Here is a 12692-nt window from a genome sequence, read left to right as displayed (position 1 = left end):
AGTAATCAATTTTTCTCTCACTGCCTTTCTTCTTTGTCACTTCACGAAAGTTTAGCTTCGTTGGAGATCCTCTGTTTCTCAAACTCCACAAAGTTGCAAAGGAATCTTTCCGTAACCTGCCTATCAGAACAAGGATGGCGACGTAAGTTTTCAAACCAATACGCCGAGGAAGGATGAGCCGAAACAGCGATTAGGAACTGCTCAAACACTGCCGGACTACGGATACTGCACCACTCATCGACCTCAGTGGCAAGAAGATTGAAAGCGTACACAAAGTCTTGTGGTGCTTGACCAACACAGTACTCGAGCTTGACCCAAGCACGATAGAAGGTCGATGAGATGTGGTTATCCATGTTCTGAGCATGTGGCGTCAAATCGGAATGAAGAAAGCATAGAGTTTCGAAAGCGTCGCAGGCATGACTGGTTTGTTTCAGGTGGTAGAGGAGATCTCGATCTATCCGGGATGCCATTGTTTCCATCAAGTAGATATCCATTCTTTTCCATTCTTTGTAGATGTCGGACTTTTCGTCTCTCGGCCTTTTGAACCCGCCGCTGAGGATCTCCCAGTAATAGTCGTTTTTGTGCAGGAGGTCTGACCTGAGTTCCGCAAGCCAGAGGGCCCAGTTTGCTGAGTTCTGTAGTTGGAGACGAAAGACGGGCATTGTGCGGTGGAGATCTCGAATAAATGATCCTCTCGCTGGAAACACACGTGAATTCTGTATTGGAATTATATCAGGGTGTGGCTTGTGATGGTTTGACTGAATACTCACCGGCAGTTTTTGGTGGAAGCAGATCTGGTGGTAGATGGCTGTTGATGAGGGCAGTCTATGGGATTAAAGTAGCCCGTGACCTGAAGCGCAAGATTATACCAAAATAGAATATAATAATGACAGATCCGACTAGCCGAAAGAGACTGACAAAGGACAATCCTTTTATTGTTTTTGTGAAAGAAATTCGAGGTAGTTCCAAAAGGAATCGGCCACTTTATCATTGATATACGTGCGTACTTACATACGCACGACGTGAAGATTCTGTCCTGCAGTCTGCCTTCTTGCAGGATCTAGCCATATCAAAAAATCTATGCCATGGTTGTCGTACCATAAGTATACACTATACTGCGTGAAACAGAGCTTTTTCGGTGACAGATATTCTACTTCATCTATCATAGCAAAGGTATATCTTGCTCCCCCAACCAGAAGATGAAGCTCGAGCAAGCTGGACGTGTTCTGAACTTCAAGTTATAAAGTAGACTGGCGTGAGAGCATCGCTCGTTTCATATCAAGGAAAGCTTTTTCCTGATTGGATTAGTTGCAGAATGCACAAACGGGGGTGAAACATCTTAGCCATCAGAATCGGATGTGGGCACTCGGCAGAGACCTCCAAACCACCCTATGGAATATCTCGCCGTGAATAAAGAACTGCTGGAGTGGATACAGCAGGGGTATATTAGATTCGACTGGAAATTTACATAGGAGAGTTATGGAGCGAGTGTATTATCCTCTGATTTCTGATGTGCTCTCGTGCTCGAGTATCTCAGGTTGACCTTAAGATAAACATATTGGAACTACGAAAGATCTTTTAGCCCCTGTTATACCTGGCTGCTAGTCTATCAAGAGACAGTTGGATAACGACTGTCTAACTATCTACCATAATGTATCAAAATCGGGTGCCAGAAGGACAGGAAGGAGAGTAATGGCTATGTTAGAATCATTTGTTTCATTGCATGAAGTCGTGAGTTACATACAGGCTAGGACAAGAAGGCCTGCCAATGTACTTTTGTTGTCTAGCATCAATTGTCAACCAGAAAGCAGCAAATCGAAGCCTAGAAATCCAATTCCAAGGATTGAAGCTGCAGAGCAAAGGTCCGTCGAACCCACTCCATGTATCCCTTCCACTTGTGGAGGTCGCTCGAAGATTCCGCGCCGGGGAAGGCCTTGCTCAACTCTTTGGTGATTTTGAGAATACCCAAAGATGCCTCTTGTGCCTTTTCAATTTCCTGTTTGACAGCATTTTCCTTCGGCTTGAACGAGAGAACGGCGGTGTAGCGCTCTGACAAGGCATCCAACAACCGCTCAGTCGCCTCCGGCACAATCTTAATCAGCTTGGATGTCATGAGATTGCTGATCGCGCGAATATCTTGCTCATCGTCAATACCGGCAAGAACACGATCAAATAGTTCGGTAGTGTGAGTTTGGAAAAATGAGGTATCAAGCGACGCATAAAGCGTTTCGTACGCACTCTGAAGAACATATGTTAGTATCTGTATTCTGGCCAGGGCAAGTGACACTGACCTTTCGCAAATCAAGACCGTCATCAACCTTGTGCTTGAATGGACCCATTTGAACCTCGCGAATAAGCTCTGGCTTGATTTTGGTGTCTCCCAAAACAGCGGGAAGCAGTTCATCAAGGTGAGGAAGAAGAAGATCCATTTTGTTGTGAATGGCGGAGTTCAGAGTAGTCAGGGCGAGACGGTGGTTGCCCAGATCGCCATCAGCAAGCATATTGGTCAACAGAGGCACCATTAACGGTCGGAGAACATTGTTGAAAGCATCACCTGAATCAGCAAGCGTGTAACGGAAGGCTGAGATCACTACGCCGCGGACAGCGGGGATTGGGCTGGCGAGATACTCCTGTGAAATTTGCATTAGCATGTAGAACCGCGAGAGATGAATCAAAGCTACTGACTTGGAAGTGGGGAATGTAAGCAACGGGATCAAGCAGAGCCAGACGGCCCACGCATTCTGCACCAACCGCCCGGTTGTCTTCTTCCTCAGACACGACAAGGAGTGACTGCCACAACTTGCGAGCAGACGGCGCAAGATCAGGTCGCACAACCTCAGGGTGTTGGAGCAACTCGCGCACAGAGTGAAGGAGCAGGTAGCTCTGCGAGTTGGACTTCTCAAGGCCGTTTAAGATGATAGGTAGATAGGCTTTAACGCTACCTGCTGCAGCATTACCGAGAGCCGTAGCAGCGGACAAGCGAACGTGGTCCGACTGGGCCTCAAAGTGTGCAATAAAGTGGTCGGGAGTCAACGAACACTCGGGACCCATGCGCAAGCCGATTTCTCCGAGAATGGCGAGTGCGAGGCATTTTCGGCTATCGTCTCGCGCAGTTTTCAGTTCAGTAGAGAAGTCTTCCATTGTGACTCCCAAGTTTGGTCCACCATGAACGAGAAGAGTTCCGACGGCCCTGCCGACCACGGAAGAGTCTCCGGTAATGCCCACATCTTGCAGGAGGGTTTTCATCAACTCAGCTCCGGCGCCTTCGTCGCCGATGACCTTCACAATGAGAAGCAGAGCTTTGAGCACAGTCCCGACTAGAGGCTGCTTGACGATAGAGCACATGGAAGAGATCAATGCGCTGTTCACAAGAAGTTTAGCATTGCCAGGAATAAGTTTTGCGATGATAATGAGAGCAGGAGTAAGGGTGTGGAAATCAGGAGCCGCAAGAAGAGGCAGAAGTGCAGTTTCCAATGATGCCATGGTTTTGGGGGTTAGATAGGATCTGACGGTCGAATTCATGGATAGACTGCGAAGAGCCTCTAGACATGAGCCTCGCAAGGCACGGTCTGACTTTCGCAGATTGGATGCAAGTTCAAGGGCAACTTCATTGACCCATTCACTGGCCACGTCCTCTTTCCGGGATGCCAAAACAACCACATCGTCAACGGCACGAACAGCGGATAGACGGGTGGTCTCATTCTTCAGGCGGTCCAGCAGAACCGAAAGGCCGGTCGATCGCCGGTCAGCAGAAACAAACTCTGATCCACGCTGCCCAGAGGTACGTGCGAGAATGACACCAAACACATGGATGGCACGCTGGCGGACTTCGAGATCGGCACTGGTGTCGGTGATTCGTGAGTGAACAACATCATAGAGCTTTTGCAATTGCTGAGTAACGTCGGAAGCGTTGGCAGATACACGGGGAGGTGTGAAAGCCTTAACTACCTGCTCAACAGCACCCAATGCTTCACTGCTGACTTTGTAATTGCGGTCGTTGACAGCGGCAACCACTCCTGGTACCAGGGCAATAAGGAATGGGAGAAGCGCATCGGACAAATGAGTCTCAGCAATTGCTGCAATGAGGCCGAGAGTTTCGATCTGGAGAGTACCCGCACTGACGGCGGCGCCAGTGTGAGCGGGAGCGCTCCCTGACAACGATGAAGTCTTGAGGGCATCTGCAATGAGATCTTCAATCTGTTGGAGATGATCTGCGAGCCCACCGTAGCGCACGAGAGAGAGGCTCTTAAGGAGGATAATAGCGGCTTGCTTAAGAGGGATTGAAGCCTGCTTCCACACCTTGACGATGTTCTGCACAATCAGAGGGACAGAGCGGGCCAGGTCAGCCTGTGAACCAGACTTGGGCGAAGATGGAGCAGCAGGAGAATCGATTGCTGAAGATGTTCCGATGCTCGGTTCAAAGTCAATCATGCTTGCATCACTGTCCTGGCGTCTGCGCTTGCGTGAGTTCTTCGATCCCCCGACGGCTTCAAGGAAATCATTGGACGTGACGATCATCGAGCCCTCTCCTGTCTTCCGCACGAGAGCGGTCAAAGTTGATACAATCTCCAGCTTCACGCTTTCTTCTCTTTCCTTGCTGATTCGGGAAACAAGGGCAGGGGCGATCTGCTGGAACAAAGCGGAGTTGTCCCAAGCGCGACCACGGCCGTAGGTGGAGATGACAGTGTACAGAAGCTTGGCAGCACATCGGCGTACCTTCCAGCTCACATCATCAATATCACTATAGCCTCCATCTTCTTCAAAGTCCTCGAAATCGTCGTCTTCGTCCATGTCGGGCTCTTCAGTGGCATCGCCTTCGCTCCCATCGTCTTGTGTTCCACCCATCTCTTCGTCGTCCTCCATTTCGGCAACGTTGGGGTCATATTTGAGGAATCGTAGAGCTGATCGGGTGGTGCTGGACAGGTACGGTTGCATTTGTTGGTTACAGGAGCTGATCAATGCCTCCAGCGTCACGAGAGCCGTTTCGCGGAGCTCATCCACCTGAGGATCATGCTCATCATCGTTGGAGTAGACCGACATTGCGGCGAGATAAGGTCCACAAATGAAGGGAGGATGTTGAACCACAGAGGTGCAGAGACTAAGACGCGTCTGACTGGGGTACTGGGTTATGGTGAACGAGAATCGGAGAGTCAAGTTCCCCACATGACGTTCGTTACGGCGGTCTGTTGCTGCCATCCGGCAAAATCTGATTATCCCCCTCTATAAAGCTCTCACCGCCTTGTTTGCCGCCTTCATGTGTTTCTACATGTAGATCTTGAACGAAGTGAGCAAGAGATATAGGATCTACCAATCAAATGATTCACAGATACTGCACATGGAGATAGTAAATGATTTGACCGTGAGCGAGGAAGTTGTACAGTACAAATATTCACGTTGTGGAGCAAGTTTGCTGATTGGGGATGTTATGACATTGCTGCCCATTCATAGGCCTAGACTGAATTTGACAAGATGAACTACTGTAATTCGAATGAAGATCTACCATCCACCACGGCTGCCACGGCCACCCCGCCCACCACGACCTCGGTTTCCACGGTGTTGACCTCGACCATAGCCACCGCGACTCCCACGGTGATTATTGTGCCGTCCACCACCACGGTAGTTATCGGGACGGGGGCCAGCAAGAACACGAGCCTGACGCTCGTCTTCCGAGACATCGAACTTGTTTTCGATACCAATCAAGTCACAGAAGTACATGGTCTGAGGGTTGGTGTACTCAGGAGGTTGATCCTCAGTGGTAATGGATACCATGGGATCATAGGGGGGAGCAGTTTGTACAAAGTTGTGGGGGACATCCAAACGACCAGCTTGGACAACATTCTCTTCAATCCAGGCACGCTCCTCCTCAATGCGGTGCTTGTAGTGGTCATCCCCCTTGTGGTCAGGAACGCGTGCAGATGGATTGCCAATTTCAAGTTCGTTTGCGAAGACACGACTGATCGCAAGCCACTCGGGATCGTATTGCAAACGGAAGGGACGCTGGATGTAATTCCCAGTTTGATGGGAAATCGGTTCCATTTCAATCAGTTCAACAAACTCATCCCGGGGCATTGGCTTGTCCAGAGCGAGAAATTTGGTTGTGAGATTCTTGATGTCTGCGGCCAGTTCTTTCTTTGGCTTAGGGGCTGGAGGGGGTGGAGCATCCAAGCTACCTGGAAGCTGGGTGCCCAATGCCCCAAGCAGGTCATCATCAGAGCCAGAATCATTGTTATCCGCTGGCGCATCAAGGCCATATTTGGGTATCACTTTTTCGGAGGACTGGGTTTGGTCAGAGATAAGCATGGCGTTGGTGGTACTGGCTGGGCTGCTACCCAAGCTAATCCTGTCATCGTTATCGACATTGGGGCCCTGGTCTGTGACGATTGTCTTCGCCTTCACTGGGGTCAATGGCTCGGGGCGGGACTGAATGCCAGAGGCGCTTTCAGGGCTGCTCCCCAAATCAACTTTGTCCGTGTTCTCTACTTTGCTTTGACCCTCATCAGGGATGTCGGTCTGCTGTCCATCGGAACCGCGCACGATCGTCTGCTTTACTCCATTGATGACCGAGGTCTCAGTTATTGTCATAGGGTGCACATAGCCCGACTGTTGCTGATCCTTGAAACGCTGCATGAACCTCTTGGCATCGCTTGCTTCGTCCCTCTGGGCCACATTGTGGAAATTTCTCCATGCCGCAAGACGCTCGGCCTCTGTACCGGTAGCCTTTCTAATCTCCCCATTTTCAAACAAGCCGCGGGGGCTGTCAGATGAGCCAACCCCATCGCTAACCGCAAGGACACCAGAAGTAGGAACACCAGCGGCGGGGGCATCAGCAGTGCTAACAGCACCAACAGCACCAACAGGAATTCCAAGGGCGGGTTCATCGGGTTTAGAAACATGTGTTTCAGGGACAGCAGGTTTCGATGTACTGGCTGGAGCAGGGCCTAGAGTGACTTTTGAGTGCTGCACCTCTGCAGTGAAGCGAACATGGAGATGTGCTGAGAACCAGAAAGCCGGGCGAAGGTAGTCAAGTACTTCACGGGCAGCTTGGTTGCCCAATTTACCACTCATGGAATCTTCTTCGAATCCCCTCTTCCGGTTGAAAAGACGACGGAAGTCACCATGCTTTTCAATGGCACGTGGCCAATCGTGGGACAACCCAATGTCGGTTTGAGTGCGTATCTGAAGGAGTTTTCGGACGTCGAGTTCGCGCACATGGTAGATAGACTGGACATCGGAGCCGTTCATGGGAAGACGCTCAAAGTGAGGTTTGCGGTAGTCATATCCTTTCCAGATACCAGACATGCCAGAGATACGCAGGGGCCCAAAGCGAATGGTATTAGCCGCACCGAGAAAGTAGATATTGGGGGCCACCCAGCCACCGTAGTAGAGCTCTAGCAAATAGTTACCTGCCTCATGATTGCCGCCGATGAAGATGGTCAAAAACGGAGCAACACGCTCCCCACTGTAGTATTTATGAAAATCGCCAATCTGTTTGTACTTGGCCGGCACAGACAGGCAAGTCGCGTCGTTGGAGTTACGCAGCGACTGACAACGTTAAATCTGAACTTATCCAAACATAAGACAGGGCTCATTACCTGAAAATCTCCGCCAATGATCAGCAGATCAACGGTCTCCCAGCCCATGGCCTGGGCTTTCTGCTGAACACGGTCATAGATCTCATGGAGGCTGCCATGGCCCTACACCAGACGATTAGCAACGAAAGCTGTAAGGCGGGGGTGGCCACATGGACACAAAGAAGTGGTCGTTTTGGTCCAACTTGATGACTTACACAACCCTCAAATGCGATGCGTGGAGTAGCCATCGCGAATGGTATCAACTAGTCGGAGAAGTGATCTTAACGTGATCCTTGCAAAAAGGCCGACAAAGCGTTGTCCGTGGGGTCTTTCAAAGGCCCGAGAATCCAGAAGTACGATGATGCAAGAAAGAAAAGGAAACAGACGGGGGAAGGAAAATGAGGGTTGAAAGGCGAGAGAGAGTGAAGGAAGTAGATGAGATGAGGTGGAGCTTGGACCGTTTTAAGCTCGGAAGCAAATCTCTGATGTGCAAACCCGCCAGTGCATTGTTGATTCGACCACGAAAGCCACACTTCACAACAATAGAAACAATCAACACTACTCAGAAGCTTGGTTTCACTTGACAATGGTGATCGATGCAAGACAGGAGTTCCTGAATCGGGCGGCGGACGCGCTCGCCGCCAGTCCCTCCACATCCTCCCATCTGCTATCAATACACACACAGCTTCTTCACGAAAATTCCAAGGCTTTGAGCACTATGCAGAAAAAAGGGTATTGTGGAGGCTGTGGAAGCCCCAGAAAGCCTCAATGGACCAAAGTCACCGATGTCAAACCCAAAAGAGACAAAGCTTCAAAGACCTCTGCGCCTTCTATGTCAACAGCCACCGTCTACAAGTGTCTACGCTGTCACGAACGTACGGTGCTTCAGTTGAAGAAAAAGACCTCTCTCAGAAATCCACGGCCCTCGGCTGCTAAGCTATCCAGCCAGGGTCCAAATGTTGATGCCAACGAGCCACATGCATCACTCGATTCATCCAAATCAGTCGACAACCAAAACAGCAAGAAAAGAGCCAAGGCACGCAAACAAGGTGGTCTTCAAGCACTCATGGCCTCAAAGAAAAGCTCGCAGCCTTCCCTCGATCTTTTTGACTTCTTGCAGTGACGTCACCGACGCATCCCTAGCGACTTTATGGGTGGCTCTGTATATACTTTCATGACCTAACGTTGCGTTGTACAACATCTGTTCTTTCTTATCTCTATCATTACGCTCATAGAGTTCGATAGATAGCTCCCAAGGCTTAGCTCTAGGACTCAATTACGCCACCTCTGTAGAGTCTGATTTCATGAATTCACACGAGGCGTTCGAAGTCGGACTGAAAAAAGCTGTACATAATGCACAAAACACTCAGAATACTACGATTTATTCGTGTAAATATGTCTTATCACTTTACAGCACTGCGAGGTTCATGATATAGGTTGGAAAGGAGTCACTCGAAGTAGAGACCAGCCGAATGTATCTAAAACCGCGGAAGAAAGTCACAATTCCATATGATTGAGGTATGCTGCATTATAATTCCATATCCCTTACTCGATCTCCTCGATCCGAGGTCGTCCTGCGCGATCCTGATCACCCAGAGGGTTGAGTTGTAAGCCCTCCATCTTGTCGGACAATCCAAATCGTGGATAAGATGTTTCCTGGTCATCGTTCGCACCAATACCCCACATCATAGACTTCTCCATCCAGGCCTCCAAACTTTCAATCAACGCGCGGAGATGTCCACGGGCGATTCCATCCTGCTCCCGACTTTCGACAAAGCCAAGGGTGCGCAACATGGTGGGAATATTGCCGATATTGGACTCCACAGCTGTGTTGGAGGTACTAGAAGATGGCTGGTCATAGAGCGAGAAGCCAAATCCAATATCGTGTCTACGTGTTTCACGTACGGACTCCAATGCTTTCAGTGTATCCAGAATGAGGACGGCACTTGCCCGACGGAGGATGGCACTCTCGACTTCAGGCTCGAGAGTCATGGTGGCAAGGGCCAGCTCGATGGCTGAGGAAATGATAACAGGTCCAAGACCGACGATGTTTGTCTGTATCGCAGAGGCAAGGATTGACAGAGCCGAGGCACGGATACGAAGATCGTCTGGTTGTTCGTCTGTATAGGCACCGGCAGCCCATGCAGCAACGACATTTGCGGCGTGAACAGCTTGCTCGGGGGATTCAGTGTCTGAATCCTCTTCCACAAGGTTCAGTTCGGTGGCGGCCTTGTTGATAGCCGAAGACATGGACCAGCCAGGAGGAAGGGCATCTTCCTTTGCCTTGCGCTCTTCGCGTTCCTTCTTGCTGCGCTCTTTCTTAAGCTGCTGTTCTCGTTTCTTCAGTGCTTCAGGCTTTTTCTGGCGACGACCTGCCACGGCAATAAGGCCTTCTCCAAGAATCTTGGCCGTCTCTCCAGAAAGTGCCTCGCCCAAGTCTTGAATTGTTCGTAACAAAGCCTCGCCAACCTTGAGTCGCTCGTCAAGTTTCGTAATCTCTGATCTATCGGCATAGGTATCGATCAAGGTCTTGATTACCGTGCGAGGGTGGCGTGCCGCCAATGTACCAATGATCTTGATAGCGTTCAAGTAAATGTATTGTTCAGGTGCAGCCTCCCCAGACGTGTCAGTGATGACAGCTAGAAGGATCGACATGGACGATGGTACGTCTAAAACGGGGGATGCATCCATGATAAGTTTAGATAGAAGGGACAATCCCTCTGCTTGGACTGGTGGTAAATTCGAGTTGAGGTTCGCCAAAGCTTGACGATGGGTTTCGAGATCTGATATGTGGGCAGGTGTTGGCTTGATACCGGTAGACTCTGGTGATGTGATATGGATTTCCAAAAGCATAGACGATGTCATGCCAGGTTTAGAGAGAGAGGATGGAAGTAGAGGGATGATTTGGTCAATGCCTCCTTTTAGGGATTCCAAGAGGGGCAACATATTGTCAGATGGTGAGAAGTCTGGCGATGCAATGACAGTAGATAGCAAACTGAATGCTGTTGTCAATGATTCAAAGGAGGCATTATCTGAAGAATCGGTGTTCTCTTTGTTTCCGCTGTCTGCTATGTTTGCCAAATTGGACAAAGACATACCCCCGGCTTTTGCTTTTTGTATGGACGCTTCTTGTGCTTTGAGTTTATGAAGCTCTCCATCAAAAACCTGTTTGATCAGCTCCAACACCCGAAGTGGGCGCCGAGACAGCGTTTCTTTAAAGTTCTCAAGCAATTTCTCAGCAACCTTAGCACTGACAAGGTTTCCAATGAGGTTATCGCTGTCACCGATGGGTCCTCCGACCAAGGTCTCTTGGGATCGCGCCGATTGTTGCGGCTGCACAAGCCATTTCTCACTAACATAGAGAAAGATGTCCCCGGTTCTCTCTTCGCTGCTTGGGTCTGAGCCAAGCAGACTGACAAACAGCTCAGCGCGTGTTTGCAACGAATCAATCAACTTAATGAAATTCGAATGGTTGTTAAGCTCTTCTGCTCGTTTCTTCAAAGCTAATTCGTTGTCGCCGTCTTTGCCGTATGTCCACGTCACGCCACCATCCCATAGAAGATTGTCGACAATCTTTTTGAGTGGTTGAACTCCTACGGAGATACCGAAGTATGTTTGTAAAAGAGGTAGCACCCGCTCATGGAGGGGGAGAATTTGCTCTTCCTGGGAGGCACAAGCGAGTCCCCACAATGGAAGAAGGATAGGATAAACGAGTCTTTTGACCAAGCCTGGGTTTGGATGCTGTAATGTCAAGCATCTGATTCGGTTAATAGCAAGGCTGACTATTGCTCCATCAGCCACGATGATTGAGCTGGGGTTCACATCTTCAAAGTCTGGCATAGAGCCCCCAACATCGGAGAAACGGGCCATCCATTGCTTGGAATTGGCATCAAGTTCTCCCGTTAGTGCTTTAAAGATCGGCTCCACGAATATGGAATGGCCAATAGTACCAGGTGCTCCATAGGCCCGCTTCCCCAAAATCCCATTGCCAACAACATAGGATGCGGTCGTTCGCAAATCTGGATCCTCGCCGTCTATCAAGGCAAGCAGTTGCGGGGCTATCTTCCCAAAATACACAACTGGATCAACATCTTGTGGCACAGAGGAGAGAAGCCGTGAAATTTGCATGATGGCTTGCACTGTCAAATGAGGCCCGCTGGATTGGTCCTGGGCCTCTTGGCCCAACGATGGAGCGAATTGCGAGGCAATAAACATGATAGTTTGTACTACACCTCCAGGTCGTAATGGAATGTGCGAAATGTGGCCGGAAATAGTTGACTTGAACCACTGCACAATGTCAGATTGAAGGAAGTTAGACAGTGTCGGTAGCAAGACTGTGGTAGGAGTGCCTGCGACGATCTTTGACAATGCATTCTGATAGATACTCCTGTCATATAGTGGCGTAGTATGTGGATTATAGGCAAGATCTGATGTGCCGCTAAGTATGTCGCTGAGGATACGACCGCGAATGACAGGCTGAATGCTCAGCCTTGGATCAAAGATGACGTCTAGTAAGATATCTATGATCTGGCGAAGGAGAGTTTCGTTGCGAGGTACACTGCTAGCAATGGTTTCTGCTTGTTTTGCAATGACTCCTGCAGGTAGAACTGACATCACTCGTTGCTGGAGGGGAATCCCAACGCCAGATGAGAGCGAGGGATATATTCCTTCGAGAGAGATCAAGTCTAGCAGAGCATGTAGCATCCGGCGTCGCTTGGCATCCTCCATCGCCATATCTTCGCCGTCTGGAGCTAGCTGTTGAAATGGATCTGCGCCTTCGGATGCAGCGAAGGATTCATGGATACCGACCAATATATCCAAGGCCCTCCTGATGATGGCCGGCCTCGACATATCATCACTAGCGACATCATCACCGGATGCCTGGCTCAGAATACTGATCAATGAAGCTCCTTGGGTCTTTTTAATTTGCTCTTGTGAGATATTAGGCTTTAGATCACACGCGTGGTGGCTATCATGAATATCATACCTCGATCAAGTACCGGGTTTAGAAATTCATTGGCAAAGCCAAATGCATCTCGAATTTGTTGAATATCGCCCATTCTGATTGATAGTGGGATTAGATCATAATGAAACAAAATATAAATAGACCTACTGGGCCTT

At 49.5% G+C, this 12692-nt stretch overlaps 5 protein-coding genes across 5 annotated transcripts; 1 reads left to right on the top strand and 4 right to left on the bottom strand.

Moving 5' to 3' along the window:
* Positions 1-41: 41 nt before the first annotated feature.
* On the bottom strand, positions 42-662 carry N7511_002219 (uncharacterized protein; the record flags this gene model as incomplete). Its single annotated transcript, XM_057124644.1, has 1 exon — positions 42-662. The coding sequence occupies one exon, from the start codon at positions 660-662 to the stop codon at positions 42-44; it is 621 nt and encodes a 206-aa protein (XP_056986803.1).
* Positions 663-1822: 1160 nt separating this feature from the next.
* On the bottom strand, positions 1823-5040 carry canA (putative cullin binding protein CanA; the record flags this gene model as incomplete). Its single annotated transcript, XM_057124643.1, has 3 exons — positions 1823-2239; positions 2292-2630; positions 2686-5040. The coding sequence occupies 3 exons, from the start codon at positions 5038-5040 to the stop codon at positions 1823-1825; spliced, it is 3111 nt and encodes a 1036-aa protein (XP_056986802.1).
* A 456-nt stretch (positions 5041-5496) lies between these two features.
* On the bottom strand, positions 5497-7819 carry N7511_002217 (RNA lariat debranching enzyme; the record flags this gene model as incomplete). Its single annotated transcript, XM_057124642.1, has 3 exons — positions 5497-7542; positions 7593-7694; positions 7787-7819. The coding sequence occupies 3 exons, from the start codon at positions 7817-7819 to the stop codon at positions 5497-5499; spliced, it is 2181 nt and encodes a 726-aa protein (XP_056986801.1).
* Positions 7820-8157: 338 nt separating this feature from the next.
* Positions 8158-8694, top strand: N7511_002216 (ribonuclease P Rpr2/Rpp21/SNM1 subunit; the record flags this gene model as incomplete). The annotated part of the gene is made up of 1 exon (XM_057124641.1): positions 8158-8694. One exon carries the CDS (start codon positions 8158-8160, stop codon positions 8692-8694), a length of 537 nt encoding a protein of 178 aa, XP_056986800.1.
* Positions 8695-9116: 422 nt separating this feature from the next.
* N7511_002215 (RTP1/Tango6 family protein) lies at positions 9117-12631 on the bottom strand (the record flags this gene model as incomplete). The annotated part of the gene is made up of 2 exons (XM_057124640.1): positions 9117-12502; positions 12559-12631. The coding sequence occupies 2 exons, from the start codon at positions 12629-12631 to the stop codon at positions 9117-9119; spliced, it is 3459 nt and encodes a 1152-aa protein (XP_056986799.1).
* Between the last annotated feature and the right edge of the window lie 61 nt (positions 12632-12692).

The sequence above is a fragment of the Penicillium nucicola genome, assembly GCF_028828085.1.
Source record: "Penicillium nucicola strain IBT 29836 chromosome Unknown utg000002l, whole genome shotgun sequence".
NCBI lineage: Eukaryota > Fungi > Ascomycota > Eurotiomycetes > Eurotiales > Aspergillaceae > Penicillium > Penicillium nucicola.
Note: the sequence above shows the minus strand (reverse complement) of the source record. Positions and strands in the feature narration are given on the sequence as shown.